The following is a 26,388-nucleotide window of genomic DNA, read 5'->3' on the forward strand; positions in this document are numbered from 1 at the left end:
ACTGGTTAGCTTTGTAGTTCTAATTAATCTTATAGCTTCCTTCAACCCAAATCCCATCTGATCCATAAAATGTATTCATAGCTCTGTTTGCACCCTTTATGATGAGCATGGGATGGATTCTGCTTGGCAGATAGGCCACCCTATCAGATACTTTTTTAAGAAGCACATATGAAGAGGAGACTTTCTATGAATAAATTACATTAATTCCTTACATAATGGGTATCGGCTGTCCATATCACAGGGTACGCAGCATAGATTGCTATGTGATTTTTATTAATGTCAATCATATCAGGCACACTGTTTACCTTTCTAGTTTCTTCCTAATTATTGTTATTTGAAGACCCAAATACTAAATATCTGCTCTCTGAAAATGGAGACACATCATTTAGCACTCATTCTAACTTAAAGGGAAAAATTAGCAACTGATTGAGTACTATCTCCATTATGACCAAAACCAGAAGCTTTCATTATAGAGCAGGACAACAATGGACTATACATGGTCTGGAACTACAAACAGAAAACCCGCCTGTTCCAAAGATCTTTCAACCTATGCATGCTAATAAGACAGAAATTCACATGAAATTTCATTGTATCCATCCAGTACTCTATTGCCATGCTTTTTCTAGGGGGGGGGAGGGTGGAATAAAAAGTGGGTTTTGCTGAAAAGCGAATGTTGCCCTCAGGGAAGGTTTGACATAATGCTAGCAAGTGCAGAAAGACATCTATTAAGATGCCCTATTTGATTATTACCTGTAACAGACTACAAAGGCTCTGGATTCTACACTTGAATTTTATATAGAAAGTTTTTCACTGGTTCTTGCAAACACATATCTTAAGGTCTGTAACACATTATATCTTCCAAAGAATATAAGATCTGATACTGCACGGAGTCTTTCAGAAGCAAACTGAGTTACATTATGAGGAGGAAACTTGTTAACAGTTTCATATTTATTTAGAATGGCAAGAAGAAATCTCAGAGCTATGTGAAGAGAATAGCATCTTGCAAAAATGTAAGTGTAAATAAGTAAATCACTTTAAAGTAAGTGATACTCCCCAAGAAATTAAAAAAGACACACGTTTTGGGTAAGTTGCAGTTTTGCTTTTTATTTTTTCTCTGTCTCATTCCTTTTCTGAGAGAGAAGGAAAAAAGAAAACAAAACCAAACAGAGATATGTAAATCAAGGTCCTTTTTCTATATATTTTTCTTCTGGTTTTTTTTTTTTTGGTGGGGCTTTTTTGGGGTTGAGGTTTTTTTTCCCCCTGGTATGGAAGAGACATACACTGTTTCGAGAATTCCCTTTTCCAAAAATACATTGTATGGCAGAACATTTATAACAAACAAATTCAGCAGGCTTGATGCTGACAAAGGATCACATGCTCAGCCACTCCTAAGCAGAATCCTCCCTTCTGATTAAATAATAAAGCATGGTTGCACTGTGCTCATTGTCAATAGTCATAATTAGCCTTATCTCGAGATCTTAAAAAAACTGCACCTCAAAAGCAAAACATGAAGAAATAGAGTGAAACTGAGCGTGCTGTGGATGCTGCAATATAAAACACCTAATTCCCGTTCCCACTATTAAAACCACATTTCTCAGACTATGTGATCATGGTAGGTACAACCACCTACCAAGGGCAACTATCCAGTGGCTGCCATTCCCACTATTAGAGTATTTTGGGAAAGCTCTGTCTGAAGTTTGTTTTCTCTTCCTAGAAACACGGTACCCTAGGAAAGGCTTGGTAGGTGCAAACAAAACAAAAAAAGCAAAGAATCAGGCTGCTAACGCTGTTACTGGCACAACCACAAGATACCTGATAAAAGGAGTAACAGAAGCAATCTTAAATATACTGCTTTTATTTCAGCCATAGCCTAAGAAAGTTGACACAGAAGTTCGCATGAAAGGTCTCTCATACACTGCTTCAGAAATCAGAGCCATGACAATCAATCCAGCAAACTGCGCACAGAGCACAGATTTGCAAAAGCACTCATACTAATAGGAGAAAGAGACAGTCTTCCTGCCTAAGAAACACCTGAACACCACCGAAGACCCTGTTACCAGAGTGACTCTGTAAAGAAGCTCTAGCTTGGTAACCCTTTAGCTCTGGAACCCCAACGACAGGAGAAAAAAAACAAAATAGTTTTCCAGTCTCGTATATTTTATTGCTTACACTAAGTAGTAACAGGGGAAAAGCATTAAGTGCACACAAACCTATCAGTTCAGAATGCAGGTGGTTGATACCAACTAATTAAGTTAATATGAATACCAGGTTGTTTAATGATCTTAAGCCATTAAGCCTTTGTAAAGCTGATGTCTGCTTTGCATCACAGTGCTGAGAAAAGGAGTAAATCAGCTTTGCAGAGCTCTGCTGTGCTATAGCTTGATTACTTCTGTCCATCTATGCAGAGACTGTCCATTCCAGTAAATGATGTACACAATCCCATGTACAATGACCATGCCAAGGCTACCTTTGAAACTGAAGTTTTAACAGTGACTATAGCACTGTGCAAAAATTATTAGCATTGAAGCTTTCTTTTCCCTACTTGTTATAGGCAACCGGGTAACATACAATATCAGTGTGAAACCTTTGGAGTAATTCAAAATGAGAACTAGTTGCTTTCAGTTTTGAACAATAAAAGTAGATTAAAACCACAGGATTTCTCTGAATTAATGAAATTAGCCTTGCTGCACTAAATATACTTTTTAATATGTATTTCAGACAATAACGTTGCTTAGGTACTTGAAGGATTCATTTACAAAGAAGCCATAAATACATCAGGGGTTCTTTGATTCATACAATTTACTGCAAGATACCTGATGGAGTTAAAGCAAACAGAATAGGAATACCAATGACTAATAAAGTTAAGAAGTACAAGAATGATCTGGTAAAAAAAATTAAGCAGAACACTTGACTATGGTTCATAAGTGTTGATATTGTGTCTTGACTCAGCTTCAGGAAATGGACACTTGGTTGAAGTATCAAGGGCTTCTTGGCCCTGAACTTTTGTACAAACCAGTGCTTTAATTTGATTATCAGGAGATAGACTGTAAATATTTCATCTTGGGTTCTGTACATTTCTGGTCACTTATCCCTGGGAGGTAAGCAAGATGGATGAATTATGCATTAACGTGTCTACTGGCCTTTGACTGTAAATTAGGCAGGCAAGTCAGAGGCACAAGCTAACACCCCATAAAACCAATATGCAAAGCTTCCTTATCTACAGAAGTTCTGGGAAAGGGTGACTTGACAAATAACTTGCTCACCGTATTCCTGTGAATCACAGCCTGGTATCATCATTTTACAGTGTCTCAGTGCCACTAAACCTGGTACAATCAGGTCATACTTTGTTTAGAGCAAGAAACATCTCAGTCTAGTATTTCTGGGTTTGGAAAGCAACTGACCAAAAAGACTATTTAGCTGTTCAGCACTTTTCGGTGTGTCAGCTCCCAGTCCCTTCACCAGCAAAGGGTTTTAAACCACAAACTGACTGCACAACTGCGAACACACACTCATATCAATCTGTGATTTTAGTTTGCATTTGACTGTCTCCAACCTCTTTAATAATTTTTATTCACATAACAGAATGTTTATTTCACCACAGGTTTCACATGATATTAACACCCTGGTGCATCGTAGCACCACCTGAACTGGCAAACTCCTAGTCCTATAAAAAAATAAAAAAAGAGACAAGTAGATCTTTACAAGTGTCCTGAAAGGTAGTTCTGTTACATTAACTTTAATAGCATTGGTTTAAATTAATTTGATTTCTAAGACAACTTCACTAGCATTTCTCAGTGTCTTCATATGTCTCATAGCATTGCTACAGTGAACTCAAATCTGTTCTTACCTATCTTGTCTGCTTGCCAGAACAACTCTTCATAGACTTCAATTTTTAAAAATATTTTTATTTTTAAAATACGTGCCCAAGCAATTCCTCTGTTCTTCCACTACCAAGCCCACACTGTTTCATTTTAGAAATGGTGCTCTCTGGATTCTGCATTAAGTCCCCTCACTGCCACATTTCAACCTGCATGTCCTCTATTTATTTTTCATTTTCCTTCAACAGCCAAACTCCTTTCAAAAAGTTTAATAGGCCAGAAGGAAGCAAACTGTGACACAATAACCATTCTTCCCAAGCCTTGGGTGTTTCACTTTGTATCACCCATCTCCTAAAGTGGGTGAGGAGCAACCACTGTTTTGCCTAAAACTTGCAGTAACTTTTCTGAATTTTCTATTCATAGGTGCAGCACGTAACAGATGTGCTCTCCTTATGTTTGGCTTTATAGTCTGTCTCGTATCTTCCAGAACAACATTTAATATCTTTTCAAACCTGTCAAAAATTCTATTCATCTACTTAAAATTTCCTGTCTCACTACACATATTGCAACCAGATAAAGATGGATACTCTCAGTGCCCCAGATCAGTTGTTTCTCTCAGGAGAAGGGAAAGAATTTCCCCACTAAGCTAGCCTGCTACAGAGTCCCAGTCCTTCAGCAAGTTTCATACATGTGCAAATGCCCTTGACTTTACCACAGCCCAGCTTAGTAAACATCACCTATATTAACTTGCTTGCCAGGGTTGTCAGTTGCTGTTCCCATATCTGTGATGATATTAGGTATATGTGCCTTAAATCTCAGCCTACTGCAATCTTCTAGCGGTTATAGTAACGATCCCTCTGAATATTTCTCTTAATTTAGGTCTAACAAGAAGAGATTTCAAACCTCATAACATGAATATGCATGTTTAGCCTGAGGCTAAACTCTGAAGGACTATCATAGACGTTTTGTTCAGTTTTGTTACTAAAATACTCTTGACTGACTTCTCATTTATTTATTTGGGTTGTGATATTAAGTACTGCCAAGTTAAGTTTACCTACAGTTGTTTATCCTTTGCATTGGCTTATGTGAGCACAGGTGAATAATACACTGGCTGTACACAGAACAAAGAGAAAGAAGAAATCCTTTTCTGCTCCCTTAATTATTTGATTTCTAGTTTCTTAAGTGAAAAACACCTTGAAATTTCTTGACCACATGTTTTCTTCACATATCCAGAAGTCCCATATTCTACACCAGGAAATTACACATTCTACTGAATGCACTACGGTCAGCTGAGGTTTTCCTGCACCCTGTAGAGATCAAAGACTTCCATTCATTTTGCCACTTACTACAAATTATTGGTTATTGGTTTCAGTTCATACCTGAAATGATCCCTGCAAATCAATTTAAAATGCAAATCTATTATTTTTCAGTGTATACATGCCCAGCGTTAACTTCAAAGTTTGAAAGTGCTGTTGCTACTGAGAGATTAGGGAGTTATAAAAAAACATTTCAAAACCCTCATAACTGTGACAAATTCAAATCAGTGTATCAAAACTCTGACATTTGTTTCTTTCCTGTAAGCTGTTTCCCTTCTATCTTCCCACCCAAACAGCTGTAGTGGGACACATTGATGAGTCACAAGAATATTTTGGGGATGGAGGGAGTGATGGGGCATGTCCAAGATACAGCGGCAGCATGACTGCAGGTGCATCAAGCACACCTTATCTGAAAGTGCACTATCTGTCTGGTGTTGGAAACAGACCACAGGCTGAGATGAAAAATCACTAACAGTACAGGTGATACTCGGGTATTAAGCTTACATGGAATTCTCTGCAGCCACAGACAGAATCATAGAATTGTTTAGTTTGGGAAAAGACACTTAAGCTCATTGAGTCCAACCATTAACCTAACACTGCCAAGTCCACCACTAAGCCATCTCGCTAAGCACCACGTCTACCAGTCTCTTAAATACCTCCAGGGACGTTGACTCAACCACGTCCCTGGGCAGCCTCTTACAGTGCTTGACAAACCTTTCAGTGAAGAAATTTTTCCAAATATCCAATCTAAACTCCTCTGGTGCAACCTGAGGTCATCTTCTCTTGTCCTATCGCTTGTTACTTAGAAGGAACCAACCCCCATCTCGCTGCAACCTCCTTTCAGGTAGTTGTAGAGAACAAGAAGGTCTCCCCTCAGACTCCTTTTCTCCAGGTTAAACAGCCCCCGTTCCCTCAGCTGCCCTGCAGAAGACTTGTGCTCTAGACCCTTTGTCAGCTTTGTTGCTCTTCCTTGGACACACTCCAGCACCTCAATGTCTTCCTTGTAGTGAGGGGCCCAAAACTGAACACAGTATTTGAGGTGCAGCCTAACCATTGCTGAGTACAGGGGAACGATCACTTCCCTACTCCTGCTGGCCACACTGTTTGTACCAGGTTAAGGCCCCCTCAATCAGTTCTGCCAGCTTATGAGCAAAGAAACATTTTCCACATCAGGCCCTAGCATACCTTGTGTTTCAAAGACTCTTCAATGACTATAAAAACCAAAGTTCTGGCAGAGGCACCAATCCTGGAGCCAGGTATTGATGCCTCAGGCAATCCTGTTTCTTGCAAAGTCTCTCCCCATTGGTGAGAGGATTCAGGAAAACTCTACCTGTGCTTATGAGCCTTTCAGCAGTCTTCCTAGGGCCCTGAAATCTCTTTTGATCAACGTTGCACTTCTGGTTGCAACATCATTAATACCCACATGAAAGATCAGAAGTGGGTAATAGTCTAAAGGCTGTACTAACCTTGTCACTCACCTGGTGACACCCCCGAATGGGCCCCCAGAGAGGCAGCAAACTTCCCTGAAAAGAGGGTCTGGTCTGCAAATGGGTGCCTCCATTCTGCTCAGGAGGGAGTCACCAATGACCATCTCGCCATTGTTTCTTCTCGGCGCTGGTCTTAATGCAGGTCTTTCTGCAAGGGGTTGGTTGATGTGCCCTTGGTGAGGGTGCTTACACAAGCTCCTCCTCTTCTATCTTATGCACTTTGTCTACCATACCTTTACAGAATAGGTACGAGGGTCTGGGTAACTGGCAGGGTTCCTCTTACAGCTGTGTGTAATAACATGCTTCCACCCCTTCCTATCCCTCATAGTGCTGCCTTCCTCCTGGCACAAAACAGACCCTGGACTTACTTCTGTGTCTCCACAGGTCGATCTCCTCAGACTCTCAGAGGCAACTCACTTAGCCTGCCCGCCTCCTCCCACAGCTCAGCCACCAGGCAGAGCAGCTCATCCTCCAGGTCACAGCTCGGGTATAATCACACAGACTGCAGTTAAGAGCAACCATTTTACGGCAGGGCTGAGTTAGCAACTGCAAAGGTGAAACTCCATTTTGCATCTTCAGCTTCACATCCAAACTTCACTTTCACTGGCTAAAAGACTGAAACATGGACATGCTGCTGACCTTGTTTGCTTTGACTGCAAACACTCCCTGTGGTTCTTCCTTTCTGCCTAGCTCTTATAGTCCCTGCTGTATGAAGGAGGCTCCTTCTGTATCATTTTCCCTCCTTCTTTTGCTGCAGCAATTCCTGTGTCTTCCACTAGGATCAGTCCTGTCCAACTACGAGCTCCTAAATCTACATATTAAAGTCCTCCTGACATATGGCCAAGTCCCTCCCCACTTTGCCTTCCAGTCCTCCTCCCGTGGCAGTCCTTCACTCCCACCTCAGATCCCACTTTTCTGCCTCCTCAGATCACAAGGAGACAAACCTGGGCACCCAAGCCAGACTCTCAGTTTCAATAGGTAAAAGTTCTACATAGCAAAAAAACACAAACAAAAAAAACCACACAAAAACTAAACCCCAAAAAAACCTCACGAAATACTAAGAAAGACTTCACTTTTTTATGCCAACTAGTTTATAACTTTCCAGCACAGAATATTTCACCTTTTTCTACAAAAGCAAGTTATTTCCTTCTCTTTAGGAATCTGGTTTCATTGGACTCCTGGCTTGTACAGCTTGACTTTGATTCAGAACATCCCCAAAAAAACTCTTCTCACACAGAAACAGCTATATTAAATTTACATATTTGATTGTAAAACAGTGTATGCATTTTGACAAAATGAGCGTTGCTTTCTGCCTCTCAATTTTCCTGTGTTTTTCTATCACTCAAATTGGAGTGCTCTCAGAAAAATACACAGAATTTTTAACAGCTAAATGGTTGGTTAATCCAACGAAGGGAGGCAGTTGAAATTAAGAGATAATTGTCTTACCTGTTGTGACACCATGAACAACTCCTTCCTTGGTCCTGGAACCTAAACAAAGAACAACATTAGGTTGAAAATACATGTTCTTAAGTACTGGTAAAGACTAGATGGATGATAAAGAGGGATGCATATATAGATTACATACAGTGTTTCCTAAGATTATTAAAATTAATTCAAGAGAATTCAATCTAAGGGAAAGGCAAATCAATAAAGAGCACCTGCATGAATGTACATTGACTGTGGAAAGGTGAATACTACTGGAAACGGTTCTGCAGTTTATTTGTTGCATGTACTGACTTCCTTGGCATTTTCTTAATAGCCATGTTAATTAAGCCTCCCACTTTGCAAACTCACACAGATGACTGCATGGAAACCATGTTACTGTTAATGTCCTAACAAGACTCGTGCATGTGTTTGCAGAATATCAGAGCCAAAGTTTCCAGAAGATCCTTACAATTTCACCTTGTAACTCTTCTCCAGATGTCAGTTTGCAGGGGTTAACAACCATTATTAAACAACAGAAAGACCTAGAGGTTAAAGTCATAGGGAGCTGGTAGTGCTAGCCAGATTTCGACAAAAATTATTGTGAAAGGGAAACATTAAACAGTAGATAGGATTCAAACATGAAAATGCCACCAGGGTCAAACCCAAGGTCTGCCAGTGTCCTCCTTGTCACAGACATGTGTGACAAGTTCTACAAAGATTATGCAGACAGAAACCTAGAGCTAGTACTAGAGTGAGATGTAGCTGAGCTGCGATCCACCTGGCTGGAGAGCAGCTCTGTGGAAAGGGACCTGGGGGTTCTGGTGGACAGAAAGCTCAACATGAGTGAACAGTGTGCTGCTGCGGCCAAAAAGACCAAAAGGATGCTGGGTTGCATCAAAAAGGGCAGCACCAGCAGAGATAAAGAAGTCATCATCCCGCTCTACTCAGCGCTTGTCAGGCCACACCTGGAGTACTGTGTACGGTTCTGGTCCCCGCTATACAAAAAAGGATGTGGACAGGCTGGAAGGGGTCCAGAGAAGGGCCACCAAGATGACCAAAGTACTCAGAAGCCTGCCATATGAGGATAGGCTGGGAGAACTGGGTTTGTTTAGCCTTGAGAAAAGGAGGCTCAGAGGGGATGTTATCATCATGTACCAGTACTTAAGGAGTGGCTACAAAGAAGATGGAGACTCCCTTTTTATATGGAGTCACATGGAGAGGACAAGGGGAAATGGACACAAATTGCTCTTGGAGAGATTCTAATTGGACACCAGAGGAAAAATTTTCACAGTGAGGACAGTCACCCATTGGAATAATCTCCCCAGGGAAGTGGTTCACTCGGCCACACTGGACACCTTCAAGAGTCATCTGGACAGGGTGCTGGGCCATCTTGTCTAGACTGTGCTCTTCCCAGAAAGGTTGGACTAGGTGATCCCCGAGGTCCCTTCCAACGTGGGATTCTGTGATTCTGTAACACAAGACCTGTGTAACCAATGTAACTTTGCCACCCTGAAGACCAAACCAATTTCTGGAACACCTATGTAAAAATACCATGACTTTTTACCACACTGCATGAAAGGGAACAATCCCTCCTGTCTTCAATGGGGAGAGAAAAAAATTAGTACATACTGCTGTTCGAAATGTAACTCCACGTCTTTTTTCAGACCAGAACTCTACTCGTCCTTGTCAAGTTTTATAATTTGGCTACATTTCAGGAATTAGTACTCATCTGTAGACTACGCTGTCTCACAATGTGCAATTAAGCACTAGAGACAGAGGTTATGGCTCCTACTTTATTGTCTTACCCCAGTCTGCCTGAGATAGGATGACTTTTTTATTACCAAAACAGAAATCGCCTTATTTGTAATGCAATTTTTTGTCTCTATGTCATTCAGTATTTGAGACATTATAATTTATACTTCTGAATTTACACTTCTAACATGTATATAATTTTAGCTTAACACTATGTATAAAGTCACATAGAAACTGATAAAAGCAGAAGTATATTAGAAGAAAAAGTATGAGTGGAAATATAGAAGAAAGCAACTTTGTCCACAATTCTTTACAATAATACAATTAAACACTGGAATAAAATATCCGTTCATTCATCAATATGTCTTACTTGCTACTAGCACCAATTTATGGAACTTAAATCATGTATTTTTGGCACTGTCAAATTGATTCCAGCATTGAAAAGGGTCTGTTATCTATGAGCTAGAGCAGAATAATAATCCATGATAAATAAGAGGAGAAAAAAATGTTGCATCAAGTAAAATGACATGTTCCTTTAACTAGCAAATGAAGAGGTTAAACAGCTGAGAAATGTCTTTTTCCCTTTATCTGGATTTTCTCTATTTAAAAAAAGCTTGTTTTATCTCAGTGAAAATATCTACCATCAAAAGAATTGCCCATTACTAAATCGAAGGTGTTAATACCTAAGGACTTGGTTTGAGACTTTGGTTCTCAATCTTGTGGCACCAGGAGACCTAGGGAAGCAAACCACTTTGAACACATGCTGGAATCTAAGCAGATGATGGTTCTGCCGACTTCTACAAAGAGACTAAACACCATTTCAGGCTTACAGTGTGTCTGTTGGAATACTTAACATTAAGCATATGTTTTCAAATGCATTGTTAGACCTGGCCAATATCTCATTCATCTTGTTGAAGTTATTGTCTGCAAGCCAAGCCACTAACACATGGAAACCTGTGAATAGCAAGTAGTCAGTTCCCTAGGGCTGGGAAGAGATGGATGGTTCGACAGAACTCCCTGAGGATCTCTGCAATGCGTATATGTCCTGAGGGACGGACATATGCAAGTTGATTCTTACTTCACTTGCCCTCACATAACACTGCTATAAACACAACTAATATAGAAATGCTAGTCGCTTTCTGTTAGTGGAAGGCAGGCTTTTCTTTAGTGAAGGCTTGGCTCACAGACCCATACAGAACAGAGTTATGTATAGCCAAATCCATTAATTGGCAAATAACCAGCTAAGCAGTGGTCCAGGACCTTACAACAACGTTAGAGCTCAGTACTCTCTGTCCCACTACTCACACTTGCATGAAAATGGCTGTTCCTGCAGTCTCAGCTACAACAGGATCTAGAATTTCATTAGGATCTGCCAGAACAGGCCTATAAATACAACAGTTTAATTCTGTAGGACGACTTCTGGCTGCCAATGAAGGAAAGCTGGTCATCTACATTTTTTTCTGAAACTAGCTGTCTTTCATTCTGGCATTCTCAAAACATCAATAATCCTGCTCATTATACCCTGCGAAACAGGGGGAACAGAGGAATCAGAGTAGGGGTAATAGAAAGACCAAGGAACCTAACGCTCACCTACACTACTTAAGTGACGCAGGAGCGAGAGTAGTACATGGCAATGCTACTTTTCCTTGCTATAATACACATTTGTGTGAGTGGAGGGAGAAGCCAAAAACAGAATTTTTGGCTTTGTGTTATTATATATATAAAAAAATGCAGTAGACTCACTTCATTTCCTTACTTATCACCATAACTCATTATTCCAAAAAGGAAGTATGTAACAGCAGTTTAGCAATACACACATTTCTGGGTTTTTGAGAGACCAACAGACTATTCCAAGCAAGCCCTCCTTGAGATTCAGGTCACTTAGTAAGAAATGGTTAAAGACAGGGAGACATAAGTCCAAATTAGGGGAAGGAGAAGCCATCATCTAAGGAAAAAACTTGCTCCCAAGTGCTGAAGCCCATGACTCCACCAGATGGGTTTTGAGTCCCTTGATTACTCTGCTGGCTTTTTGATTATCAAAGGAAAATAAGAAACATTATCACAAGAGAGTACAGCGGGGAATTTGGATGGTCTTGCCAAATAGGTCATGACTGCTCTGTTCTACTCTAAAGCCGTGTGCCAGCCAAGCACAGGGAGTAGTAAACAACTCAGCTACTAGGCACCCTGCCCCTGATAAACTATGCCTTTGTTCTGCTAGGGCATAACACATCGAGAACCATCAGACTGGAAGCTTCCATTCCTGAGCACTGAAACATGCACTCAAGAATCAACTGAGCAAAAATTTCAGCTCCCTGGTACCAACACAGAGCTCAGAGGAACTCTTGAGCAGTATGTTACTGAGAGCACGCAAGAGCATCCTTGTTGCTCACAGTTCCTGGTTTTAAAGCGAGTGGGGGTAAGTATTGCCATTCATTTCCACACTGCTTCACAGCAACAGATCTTGAAGGATACACAGAGACCCAGTTTTAAATTTATGGTACACACAATGCAGCACAAGACTGCTGAGTCTCAGTCCTCCTTTCTAATCAATGATCAGGCCATCTGACATAGGGAACGGTTCTGATGCTGTGTTTACATGAGTCAAGACAGAGCCACTGATTTCAGCTGGCCAATGCTGAAGTACTTCAGCAGAGGAATTTAGGGAAAAAAATAACTGAAAGTATAAAAACACACTGCAGACTGTATTGAACAGTATCTGGGGTGTTAAAGAGCAGGACAAAGACAGTGAACTGAGGGAAGAAAGAACAGACTTCAGCATGGAAAAGGAAAAAAAAATTCCCAGTTAAACCTCCAATACACCATTCTCCCTCAGTTCTAAGTTTTCCCCTGTGACAAAGGCAACTTTTCTTATGCCAAAAAAGAAAAGAAAAAAAAAAAAAAGAGGAAATAAAATAAGTTCCAACAATCATATTTCATCCCAAGTAGTAGCTTTTGTTAATAGAAATTTTACCAGGTAGAATTACGTTACAATCTTTTGCATAACAGCTAACAGCAAACTGGGCAGAAAGGTCTAGATGCTTTCAATATTTACTTAAATTCCACTGATGTAATAGCGGAGACCATATCATCTAGTGGATCTGGTACGAAGACTGCATCTTATTAATTCTCAAGCAGCAATGGAAGGCTGAATGTTGTGAAGCTGGCTGTTGAAACTGAAAACGATTAAACAGGTCCCTCTCATCCCGATGTTGTTAGGTTCTTTTTTACAAGATGTCAGACAGCTTTTACAGCGTAATCTGGCTGTGAAACTCATATCTCGAAACCCAACCACAAATAAAGGGAGAGAGAAACCCTTAGGAGCTCTAATGCAGTGTGCTGCTCCTCTCCTCTGCTCATAAAGGAGATTCACCACCTTTTGCATTGCAGCCGTTATCAGCCTACAGAACCGAGAGCTTATCACACCAGCCTTGGCTAACACTGCTCAAGAGAAGAGCTGCCCCACTGTGTGCTTGGAAAGTAGACAGAGAAATACCCAGCTCCTCATTTCCCCCTTACCCTAATTGATCCTGTTGAAACTTCAGCTGGGGAAACTGGCTCCTTAAAAGCAGGTATGGGCAGGCACACACCCAGACACATGAGCTGCCAGAGCTCCTGGAAGACAGCTTCTGACCAATGGCTTTTTTACCTGCATGACAAAGTGTGCATATAGCTCTTTCCCCCTGAAAAGCAGGCATGTGCTGTGGGAAGGATCCTTCACCATTACTAGTCATATGCACGGGTCCCTATCACAGCTCAGGGCTCTGCTGTCCTCAGTATTTTATTCTTGAAATAAATAGCAAGCCTGCCCTCCAAAGTTCAACCTCAGCAAAAGCGTCTCTGAAGACAACAGGAAATCTGTCACCTTTGGGAGCAGAACTAGGTTCAAATATTATTACAGTCTGGAGAACAGGTCAGACACAAAGATTAATTCAACACACAATGCAGGTTTCTAATACAAATAAATCAATGACTCCAGAAGCATGGTCAGGAACTACAAGAAAAGAAAATTAAAAAGAAGCAAGCCCTACCCCTGAAAAATAATTCTGATATCAAGCACGATGTACAGTGAAAGAACATCTATTTTGATATATTGAAAATGAGCAGACGCTCATTTTAAAATAGACTCATCTTACAATTACTTTTCAAAATGACTGCCATCTCTGTTGGCAGGAACACCAAGCTTTGCTATGGCTCCGCAGGAGAAAGTGTATTCCAAATGAGTAGTCCAAACTATCTGGAGCAGAAATAATTTGTTACAGACTGGCACTAGCCTACAAGGGCAGAGGGAATCCTGAAAAGATACCAGAATTGCAGAGACCTCAGCGCTCCCATTTAAAAGAAATGCCTCTAGTTTTCTACTGTGTTTAACCTCTCTCTGATATCTGTGCACATCTCCCTAGGTACACACAGTGTCCATTACAGAACTGACCAGCTACAAAATCAAAGGACCAGAAAAAAAGAAAGGACCTACAGAAAAGAGTATCTTCCCCCTCCATTCTTTTATAGACCAACCTTATTTGATGAATAGGAGAAAGAAATACATCATCTTTTTTTTTTTAAATGACCACTTACTCATCTGGTCTTGGCAGATTCTTTTCCTGTGAATTTTCCATGGCAGCATTTGCAAGATAGTCATCTAAAGCCTGATACTTGCTAAGTGAAGATGATAATCGTGCAATCAAAGTACTGATCTGGGATTTGAAAAAAATTTTAACCCTGGCTCTGTGCAAGGCTCTTGCGTGGCCTAGATAAGATATTTAACAACTGCTTTGCTACCTTGGGGTCTACCTGCCCTACCTCATTAACTGTAGCGGCTCTTCCTTGAGAAGTCACGGAGAATATCCTCTGTGGATATGCAATTGTAAGTACAGAACATGAAGTTAATTTCAAAAGATGAGATGACACTTCACCATACAAAATGTTACTGTCGACATGCCAAGTAGTCAGTATGGCTTATGCTTAGTTCCTGAATTAACCTCTCAAGTTTCTTCTCCTGAAATCCCACTTAAAACTCATGTTTTCTATGGGATGCTGTGATGCTACCTTCCACTTCAGCTTTTACATCTTATTTATTTATTTTTACAGTACCAACTACTCCTTCAGCCTTACCCTAGCAAACTTCGTAATAATGTGTCAGCTAGTGACCTGTACTGTAAGGCGCTTACTACGACATGACCTCAACCAGTATGGCACTACAGACGTGGCTCCAACAGAGCAGTAACACATGGCCAGTACAATGCAGTGACATAAAAACCAACACTTGGCTTCAAAGACCCAGAGCTCAGGAGGGCTCAACTCTCCTCATGTTTGTTTTGCAATGGTCTCCTATGATGCAATTACAATTTTTTTTTTTTGCAGAAGAATAGGTCTGATGAGGATCCAGCAGCGAATGTCAGGGTACACCGACCAGCAGCGTGATCTCTGCTGCCCACCTACCTACATAGAGGACACCCTCTTTCGTCTTTCCTGCCGCTTCTGCCACACCCTGCTTCGTTTTTTCTGCTGCTGCTACGACTCCCTCCTTTGCCTTGGAAAGTCCTTTCATGAACACATCCATGGCTGATTAATTTCTTCACACAGCTCTAGAGAAAAAAAAAAAGACATTACACTTTTAGTAAGACTTCTTCAGCTTCTTATCCCAGAAAGTGAAGAAAATTTTATTCAAACCGAAAGTGATCACGATTACTTACAAATTCTATTGTTTATACCCCTATATTACATAGCTTTCATCCACATCTCTATTAGCAGTACAGAAACACCGCTCTATATGTGAGGCTGCACTCAGTATTTCAGATAGAAAAAACAGTTAAATAACTAGAAGAACAAGGAGTACAGTTACATGAATCACCTTTATGTTTTCTCTCATGCTGCCATACATTGTAAGTCAAACAGTGCTGCAAAAGCGGTTCCCTCAATCCAAGACAGGCTTGGGGATCCTGTTTACACAGGATCCTACAGAAAGGTTGCTGATAACGCAGCTCTGTTTGGAAGATGGATTCACTGATACGACAAGTCCCTTCCTTGCCCACCAAGGCATCATTTCCTCCAAAGGACAGTTCTGTTCATGATTTGATGATACTCCACCTCCCATCCAGAGGAAGAAGCCATCTTAAAGAAAAACTAGCAAATAAAAAAAAAAAAACCAAAACCAAACCACCTTCTAACTGACAAATATTCACTTGTAAGAAACCACCATTACAACCCAGAAGGACAGCAGCAAATATAAAACGCTGCTTTTCCAGTAGTCCAGCATTTTGTGCACAGTCTACGTCACCCTTCGCTCTTCTGGAAATTGAGTTTTACCAAATGGGTTCTTTGCATGTATCAGGAGCAAGAAAAGGCTTTACTAAAAAGCAAAAGCAAGAATGCAGGAATTTAAAAGCACTGCACTAAAGCTACCGGGCAAGTTCTGTGGCAGCTATACAACCCTGTGCTACACTGAAACTACTAAAATAGTAATTAAATCCAAGAAGTCAGCGTCCCTTCAACTAATCTGTGATCGATAGTCCCTTCTCTTCCTCCACCCACACAGAAACAAGTGCTGCCTGATATTTTCTTTTCTCTGCCGGAGGCTGAGCAGGAGGAATGGATGTCGAGGAAGGCATCTGGGCTGCTGCAGCTTTCTACTAACTCGTGACAAGCGTGCGAAGAAAGGCGGTATCTGTGCTCCAGCCAAACTGCCTCCGGTACCCGCCGCCCTGGGGCTGCGGGGTGCGTGCCTTGCACGCACAGGGACGCCGGGGAGGCAGGCCCCAGCCCGCGGGACCCTCCGGCTCCTCCACCAAGGGGGTCCCCGGCTTGGGGGGGGGAGGGGGGGGCAGCGCCACGACCAGGTGCGGGGGCACCTGGGGACCGCGGGCGGGCGGCGCCGGCGTGTATCAAAATCACACACAGGCGCCCACAGAAGGAGGGAGAGGGCAGGGCGTCGTGACCATATATATACATACGTGTATAGAGAGAGGGACCTACCGAGGAGGGCAGAGCGAGGCGGCCGTATGGGCACCCGCAGGCTCCAGCCGACAGGTCGTCGGCATAAGGCGGCCGCAGCGCCCGGCCTCTCCTCCCTCCCCCGTGCCCACAAGAGGCCGTTCAACAGGAAATCTATATATAATACTTTATATACATTACATATATAGCCACAGGTATAAGGAGATAGGCACGCGCGCAGCCCCGTGGCTGCACAGACCGGGAAAGGCCAGCCCTCGGCAGCACGGACGCCGAGCCGAGCCGTTCCCGCCCGCCGCGCCGCTCCCCCCCGAGCCCGCAGCGCCCCGGGGCCGCCGCCGCCCCCCGCCGCCGCCCCCGGAGCCGGCGCCCCCCGCGCCCCGCCGCTTACCGCCGGGCTCCTCCGCCACCGGCGACCGACCCGTTCCGAGGAGGCGTGGGCGGGAGGCGGAGGGCGAGGCGCGGAGCGGCCGGAGGGGAGCTGCCCCTTCTCAGCACATCCCCGAGGCGGCGGAGAGCGGGCCGGGTCTGCTGGCACCACCCCCGACGGCAGCCCCGCAGGCGGCGAGTGTGAGGGAGAGGCGAGGGGTGGGGAGAGGATGCGCCGCGGGAGGAAGGGAGAGGTAGAGGGAGAGATGGAGGGGAGGGAAGGAGGAGCGGAGGGAGGCGGGGAGGCTCCCGCCACGCTCCCCCGCCTTCTCCCGGCCCACCCCGTGCTGCGCCCCCCTCCGCGTCCTCCGTGGGAGCCAAGTGGGAGGTGTGATAAAGTGGGAGCGCTTGTTCTATCGATGCAGACCGAGAGAGGGGCAAGAGTAAAAGGGAAACCGGGCGACTCGGTCCCCCTGTGACCCCGCATGCCCGCTGCTCACTCAAGAGGCAGGAGCACCGCATCTTTGAACAAACGTGAGGAAGCTGCTGACGGTGACCACAGTACACCTATGTTTCGCTTCACCTTTCACTTCACCAATGCCTTATAAAATCTCCCCAAGCGTCTAATTGATTTTTCTTCTACTGCCAAATCTTCAGCCCAAAGTGGCTGGAGTTCGATGCCAGTGTTCTCACTTGGTTCGTGATCCCAGCTCATTTTTAAGTGTGGGAGGTGATGCTCTTGCAGCTGTAATTTGAGTCTTAACCATATTGCACACACAAAAAAATCTTCATCCCAAACCAGGAACACCATGAGAAGCCCCACCACACTCCTGCCGGATTTGCCTGAGCCCTACACCTCTACTAACATCCTCCACCATGTCCTCCATGACCTCTCTTATTCAAGTCTTAGTCTGATGCATAGAAGTAACTTTTTCCCCAGAAAGGGAAAGCTATCAAACTTCTCTATTTTGGTAGCAGAATTTAGGCATGAAAAGCCAAGACCAGCAGGAGACAAGGCATTAGAACAGATGGACCTTCAGCTTCAGTACATCAGTTCATATGCTGTATAAAATCCTGCGTGACCTACAGAAACAGTTGGGTTTTAATTGCACTCCGAAAGGAGAAACAACGTGGTATAGGTAAGATACAAAGTTGTGAGCTGCAAGGAACATCTTTCATCCATCATCTCACGCAGACAGCTGATGCATCCCTGGTTTTGTTTTCATTCTGAACATGTACTGCAGTCTTCTTCTTGCCAGGTTTCTTCATAAGCCTTAATATTTCTATACTGTTTGGTAAACTTTCTTTTGGTTCATTCCACTGATAGTTTTAATCAACCAAGCATTTGGAAATATATTTTATTTCTTTGTGTAAGAAGGCATGGACTGAGAATACGAATCACTCCCTCATAATTCTGCCCTCAAGAAAAGCCTTAAAAAAAAAAGCTCATCTCAGTCATCCCATGCAGCACATTCATACTTAGTGCAAGAACGTGATGTGGTATTTCTATTTCCTCCCAATTTGGGGAAAGGAAAATAGGTATAGTTTCAGACAGTAAATCAAAGTGAGTCAAAATCATATTCTTTCCACATATTATTAACTGATCCAGCAATTTATATACCTTAGTATATAAATTGGCTTATTGAAAGCCACTCCCTCAGTCATTCTCTACTACCCAGGCCAGGAAATTAGACCCCAAATTAGAATTAAAGTGAATATTGCACTCCTTATGTAAGTACTGTCTTCTGGATTTTAAGAAGCCTTTTGTTCCTCTAGCATGCAAGCGAGCATGAAATGTTGCTTTTTATTACGCTGATATAAATCTGGATAGATTTATTTTATTTAATTATGTTAGCAATAACAGAGTATCTAGTATGATAAATATCCTTGTATATTTATGGCTCCATTTCTGAAAACTTTACAAAGAAGAGCTCAGATGTGTGCAACTCCTAGATTTTGTAAGGTTGGTTTTTTTTTTTTTTGCCTTGTGTTTGTCAAAGGGAGGCACTTTGTTCTGCTGTTAAACAAAGTAACAGCTTGTCTGTTAATAAAATCATGCAGCTAGAAATAGAGAGGTAAAGGCAAGAAGGATCAGTTTCCACACCAGAAATAAAGCTGAAAATTTCAGCTATAGTATTCAAAATAGGCAGCTGTTAAATTCTAAATCAGAGGGTAAGAGGCACAGAAGGAAAAAAAAAAAAGAGTACAAACATTGACACATGAAATCCTTCATTCTGAAAATGGATGGGACTTAAGTGGAAAACAGAATTAAATATGGTAGGGAATTAGCATTACATCTCCAAGGTAATTCCTGTTTAAACCACATTGTCTAGAACAGCTGGGTGGGTTTTTTTTCAGGTTGTCTCCTCAGTACTATTAGTATCACAGTAAGTTCTCCCCTGAAGCCTTTCCTGTCTGAAGAAAGGATAGCAGCAAGCAGGTTGCCCGCTGATCACATTTAAAACAAATCTTTATTTAATGACACTGTTTACTTTGCATAAGCATCTAGAGCAAAAAAATCAGTTAAGTAGTAATAAAAACTCCTTCAATCCATCTTGCACTGCAGGCTAGCTTATTGGCTTAGTGCTAGTGATCAAGTAAACCTACTTTATCACTATGAAAAGAACAATTATTGACAAGTGAACAGTGTTGCAGAGTAAAACTGATCAGAATTTACTGCCTTCAGGTTAAACGATTAACATATAAAATTCTTCATACAGAAACACAGGAAAGATATTCCCCTCAAACATGACATACTGAATTGAAAGCTTTCCCCTATTTATTCAAAGAGTGACTCACACAGGCTCTGTGTGTTACCACAGAACTGACAGGTGATGTTACTCAGAAGAAAGGTACCTTTGAAAACCTGAAAAGCTGCAGTATCAAAGGAAGCTGACTTAGGACAGGCTATTCACAGGTAACATAGATTATTCCACTGCAGGGTCTTTCTACCGATTGCAGCTAATCTGAAAATGGCCTTAATTTGATAAATCTGTTAACTGTGTGAAACAGTGCAATTTTTATGCAAATATATTTCAGTCTTTGGATTTCTTACAGAACAGTTTACTATGTGCATTGCTTTAGAGGCAACTGGGACTTGAGACCATTTTCGTAGACCCTTGCATCACAACTTTTGCATTTCTATTCCCACTCAGGTCCCTCCATGGGCGGTTGCCGTCATCACTGACCATGCCAAAACTACCTGTGTGCATGAGCAATTTCTGAGAACTCAAAAACATGTTCAGTTTCAAAAAAAAGTTGAGTACAACCTCTCATTTGTTTACATGTAAGCCTGAGGTTTAGCACATCATTATCTTAATACTTAGCATGCTCATAAGTGTTGTCATGCATGTGCCTCACTTGCATGGTGTTTCCAGTGACGTTTACTCAACTGAAAATTAAGCATATGTATTAAAACGTTCGTACAATTGAGCTGCAAGTTACCATTTCAGAGTTAGTTTTGCAGTGGAAGCATTCTGTTTATTAATTTAAAATTCATATCCATTATTATGCAGCAGTTGCCATTTCCAGTTCATTCCTATTGTAAAGATTTCTGCTCATGAACTGTTTTGGTAGATATAACTGGGTGCTGACTATGGGCAGGGTCGCTGGATGTCCACTGTCATGCCATGCAACCATTGACAAGAGATATAAATGGAGCCGAAGCAGGTTTGTCTGAAATTCAGATCAGCATTCTCAATGTCTTTGTGCATAAAAAGTCCTTCATCTCAGATCAAACCCAGAGCATGGACAGAACAATTCACAGACAAAACCTAGTTTCAGCCTTTATTGTTGTTGCCTCTCCCCTGCTTGTGATGTACCTGCTCCTCTCTGGCGTCAGACTCTTTCTCAGAAATCTCATTCCTCCGCAGTTCTAGCCCTTGTGTTTGACATAATCAGATCAGACAAATGGTCTAGTCCTTCTTGCTCTCAGCTCAGGTGCACACAGCATAGCATGTACCATCCTCATGTCTGCAAACTACAGGCCAAGCTGTAACCAGCTTCAGGCCAGAACATGTCCAGTGCAGGTGGATGTATCAGAGATCCAACCAAGAAAAAGGTGCATGGGTGGAGACCATGGAAGAAGGAGGACTTCCTCCCCAAGTCTTAACATTTGAACAAATTAGGCTGAGCTGAAAGCATATCTGGAAAAACCTCACATGTATATCTCAATAGGTTACTAAATCTCAAACTCCTTCTTCCAAACATGAACAATATAAACATTCTCAAAAGAAAAGTTCACCAGAATATTTTAGCACAGGTAAAACATAAGATTTCTCCCCAAAAGCTGTTCAGGCATAGCTCAACCATTTTGAGTGACTCAGTATTTGTTTATGTTTATGCTTTTGTTTATGTGAGAGAGAATGTTTACAAGGTATATATATTAAAAATGTTATAACTGAGACAGACAAATATGCCAAAATGCCATGTTGGAGGGATGTAAGCACATACATACATTTGTGAATGTATACATATATTTAAAGAAGGTTGATGTACGTCTCTGACCTGGTAAATACCAGCCCAACAACACTAATCTTGACACAACTCTAACCATCAGAAAGAAGGGTGTCACAGCTTTATACCACCCCTGTTACAGGCAAAACCTGCCAGACCTTCACCTCCTTTACTTGCAGTCAAGGCTGAAGTTAGAGGGACATCACATCTTTCATAGGCAGTGGTAACATTTCATAAATTAATTAATTTATCTGGGCTAGAAATTCAGTGCTGAAGGGCAAAGCAACTCTGTTGCACCTGGGACCTTAAGTGAAACTGTACGCTGAAAAGTGACAGCTTAAGTGCCAAGCAGGCCATCTGGCAGCACGTTCCTACTCAGAGACACCCAGTACGTCAGATGAAGCTGACCTAAGGGTGCCTGGCAAAATCAGTGTTGATTGTTCTTGAAGATGTTTCCCATTACACAGCAGCAGTGGGTTGACTGTAACCGAAAAAAAGAACATGTGATGCAACATGTTAGCAGTATCTCACGTAACAGAAAATGCTAATGCTAGAAAAGTGGGAATCATCATGCAGGGTCAGGTCTGATGCCTATCTTGTCCCAAATCCTGTTTGAGTGAGACCTGACCAGCACCAGATGTCTCCAAGGTCAATGATAAGACTTGCACGCTCTAAAGTAGCCTACTGCAAATACAGGTATCTGAGCCAGTGCAGGCACAGCACATTAATTACCTGGGTGGCAGCATTTCTCAAGAGATACACCAGGAAGGCAGCAGCTTTAATTAGATACTAAAGTTAGTCACTAGCAAACTGTTTAAACAAGTGCAAAACCCAGACAGGAGCATACTTCATTCTATCAAACTGTCTTCTTTCTACAATTTCTAAGGGGAAGTAGACATCACACAACAGAAAAGTGGCAGTTTTCATTCAGATCGCACTTTTGTCATCAGAGGTATTAATAATCCAGAGGTGATAAGCATATGAGCAATCCAAACGTGACTGCATCTTCACACAGAAATTTTCACTTTTCATGTTGCTTGTGAACTTTGCTTTATTGCTAGAAGCCTGTTGTCTGATACATTTAATAAACAAAAGTTCTGTGTATCTGATGTTCACCAATATTTGCTACACAAAAAGGAGATTCCCTTTCTGAACATTCAGTGTGTGCAAAAGGCATATATATATATAAACAATTATATATGGAACAAGTACATAAAGGCTACGTAGTTTGCTTTATTATGTTTTGCCATATTAACCCAGAGGGAAAACCTAAAGTCTTCTCTGGAAAAGGCAACACATGATTCTCTTCTCATTCCTCTGATTCCAACATGCAAGCTTCCCAGCCAGGTAGGTCCCTCAGATAGTGTTTGCTGGTGCCACCCCAATCACCAAAACCTGATGACATGGTCGACAGTTGCCAGCACTTTTTTTGCAACACCAAATACAGGTCCAATTCAGCTCCCATTCATGCTCACATTAAACCAGAGGCTGACTCAGGGGAACCAAGAATAACAAAGGAAATATCTGTATAAGGACATTTGATCTGTTCCAGTTTCATTGGCTCCATTATTTATTACATGGAATCACTGGAAACCTATCTCAGTGCAACCTCCAACCCACAGGCCTATACCCTTTTGTCTATGTTTTTATTGCCACAAAACATTTAGGCACTTGTCTTGATTTAAAATTCTTAATTTTAAGGCAACACCTGGGCTATTAAGATTCATCTATATGCAGCACTAAGCAGGACAGAGAGTGACTGCAGGGACCCATTTCAGGTTTCTTCACAAGGGAAAGTATACTCAGGCTTGGGCAATGTAGACAATCAATAGGGAAAAAAAGGATTATTTTTCCTAATATTCGTGCACAGAATAAACGTACCTGTAAATTTAATTTAAATTACCATTACAGTTACAGCCTCAAGCTCAGATCTTGAAAAAAAACCCCTACCTTAGAAACATTTAATTTCTGTTAGGCTCTCCAATTTGTTTCAATTCACAAGCTGTTTGAAGCATTCACATTTGCAGGGATGCCCAGGAGGCAGGAGAAACGGACTCAAAAGGCCACTTAAGTAAGGGACAAAGGGAGGGCAAAGCAGCGAATGTGGTGGCAGTAGTCACAATGAAAAACCACAGCCAAACTGAAGTCAAATTTGGGTGGGCATCTCTATGAGGGGTGTGTCCAGAAAGGAACTGTAAGTTATCAGTGGGCTAAGTAGAGGTTTCTGGAGAATGACTTTTCATGCATGAAGATTGAGGGGGGAGAAGGCTTGAAACGTTTTCAGATCATCATTAACGGTCAGAAGGCACAGGCACCTGGCAGGAGGGAGGCAAGAATGGGCATGTTGGCAGCAGACAGGAGGTGGGCCATAGGGAGCCTGGAGGTGTGCTGTCCAGGAAAAAGAAGGGTCAGTCAGGGTGCACAAAAAGAGAAGTGACATGGTGGAAGCAATGTCCTAGGAAAATTATTTCTCTAGCAGTTTACTGAGGGGATACTGGAAGAAGATTACATTTGTCAAAGTCAGAGTAGAAACTATATTTGCCAGAGCCTACATGCTGTCAGATGATCAGATCATTTTAAATGCCCCAAGCCAGCAAGGTCAGAGTTACAGCAATCACGTCCTACCTCTACTAGGATAAAAGTTTGTAAGTCCCAGCTGTAGGAGGGCTTGCTTCCCAGGCTGTTCGTACCATCAGTGACTCTGAGGCAACTCACTGTCACACTGAGAGATATTCAGATTTTAATCCTTGGGTGAGTGAAGTCAGTCACCCAAAGCATCTAAACAAGTGGCCAGATTATCAGCACTGTTGCCCAAAATCGGTTGCCCTCAAAAGCAGGGCTACCGATTTAGTTTATCTAAATAGGCTTTTTCATTTAGATAATTAAAGCTCGGCATTGTCCTGAAGGCGCTTTTGATACCCAATGTTGTGTCTCAGACCCATCAGTAGTCATTCCTCTGATATGTGCTCTGTGTCAGAAATCCAAATGATCTTGCCTGAAACAGCTGAGTCTCCTTTTTTAAAACTAGTAGTAAGTTCCCTTTATCTTCAGGAAAAACATCCTAAAAGATTGGTCTGCCTTCATATTGGGCATCTGCATTTTTCCCTAGGCTAAAACACAGGTTTCATTTTGTGTTTTGAAACACACATGCAGAACTTGCGCAGAATCAGCATCTCGGGAGTTTATCTGCTCCTCATGGTCCTAAGCTACAGGAGATACTAAAAATCTTTTCAAAGTTAAATTTGTTTTCACTATCAATATGTTTTTGCAATCACTTCTTATTAGCACTCACAACTGCTGATGAATGCCCCATTGTGCTTGATGTTTTACAGCTATGATCAGACAATGTTCTTTTCTCAAAAGAGCTTATTATCTTGGTTTGATGACAAGATAGAAACAGGGAAATAAGGGAAATAAAGCACAGGTGAAGGATGTGAGAAGGAGTAGTAAGAATGAAACAGGTGAACCATTCACAGTTACCAATAATCACAGGTCACTGCCTGCCTAGGTACCAAGTGACCTGTGAAATGAGAGTTTAGCATCCCTGTAGCTTGTTTAGTGGTGAACTTAGAATATGGAGTGGATTGTTTCTCTTCAGCTTTCACTGCAATCTTCTCTGCTGTTTGCAACCAAGGTCCGCATGTGTTCGACCTGTGGCTAACACACCACAAGATGCTGCCTTTGTTGCCACAGTTTCAAGCTTCTCCAAAAGAGACTGATCTGATTTGCTGTAAAATTAAAAGATTCCTGGTTATGCCGTTGCTCAAAAACGTCTGTGTCAAGATGCATTGAACTTGATGCATCCTTTTGTATGCCACACACAAACCCATTCAATATCTTCTTCCTTTCCATGCCATTACTTAGGAGCAGCAGAAGCTGTTATTGTCCCTAATCAGGGCCCTCTCACAGGTAACAGTTTATATGTTTTGGCTGCAATCTACGTTAAGCTTTTTTGTATAAAAACTGTTTATAAAGGGCTAATGTGTTTCCAGTGTTTCAGTCGTTAACAATTATTATTTACTGCTAATGTCTAACCAAGCAGTAAGTTGTTTGTACCTGTGGCATATACTCGTCGGTACTACCTTCTTCCAGCACCCTCATAATCGTGTCACTAGGTACTTGTGAAACTCCCTCCAAATATTAAACTCTTTCAGAACTACTCAAAATGGGCATAAATTGGAATAGTAAAGAATTTCCTCTTGCTATTCATCAGCCAAATGCACCTTTCATTATTCTGTGACTAGCTCGAATGCTCAAGGAAGGCATTCCCCATCATCAGCAGGCTTGTGTTTCAATTTGAAATGTGTCTGATAACATACTTTTAAAATGAACATTCAGCTTCCTAAATGAACTTTGATATTGTTCACTTAAAACCATTGTGCTGAACACCTTAAAGAAATTATAAGTCTTATATTTCCATTTAGTGATTTTAAAAGATTGTGTTTCAGTCACTGTTTTGTCTATTGCGGATAATATAGCATTCACTCTGTGGGGGCCATCTGTACCGTGAGGTGCTAACAGCATCAATGAGAAAATGAGAACTTGAGACTTCATTAAGCCATCTCAGTCTGAGAACAGCATTTCCACAAGTCAGCTATATTGTTCCCATCCAGCACCTTCTCAACACAATGTTATAATTTTTAAGTTTTGACACATCAAGTATGTAGTTACTGAAAATCATCCTTATACGCTTTTGACTTCCATGATCTCCATTTAGCCCAGCTCTGTGGAAGACTGATTCCTTACAGGCACCAAAGAACTAACTTTATACATGGCCTGGTATGAGATGCTGAGTCAGTCAAAGTTTTGAGGTGGATCTGC

At 41.8% G+C, this 26,388-nt stretch overlaps 1 protein-coding gene across 1 annotated transcript in view; it reads right to left on the minus strand.

Annotated features, from left to right (window-relative positions):
- The window catches only part of SNCA (synuclein alpha), a 72,008-nt gene extending 54,667 nt beyond the window's left edge, over positions 1 to 17,341 (minus strand). Inside the window, exons 1-3 of the mRNA XM_064449952.1 lie at positions 17,135 to 17,341; positions 15,235 to 15,380; positions 8,068 to 8,109 (exon numbers count right to left, since the gene is read on the minus strand). Of these exons, the coding sequence (XP_064306022.1) occupies positions 8,068 to 8,109; positions 15,235 to 15,355 (163 nt within the window). The 5' untranslated portion in view covers positions 15,356 to 15,380; positions 17,135 to 17,341. The remainder of the gene's footprint in view (positions 1 to 8,067; positions 8,110 to 15,234; positions 15,381 to 17,134) is intronic.
- Positions 17,342 to 26,388: the final 9,047 nt, after the last annotated feature.

This window comes from Phalacrocorax carbo, chromosome 4, assembly GCF_963921805.1.
Source record: "Phalacrocorax carbo chromosome 4, bPhaCar2.1, whole genome shotgun sequence".
Taxonomy (NCBI): domain Eukaryota; kingdom Metazoa; phylum Chordata; class Aves; order Suliformes; family Phalacrocoracidae; genus Phalacrocorax; species Phalacrocorax carbo.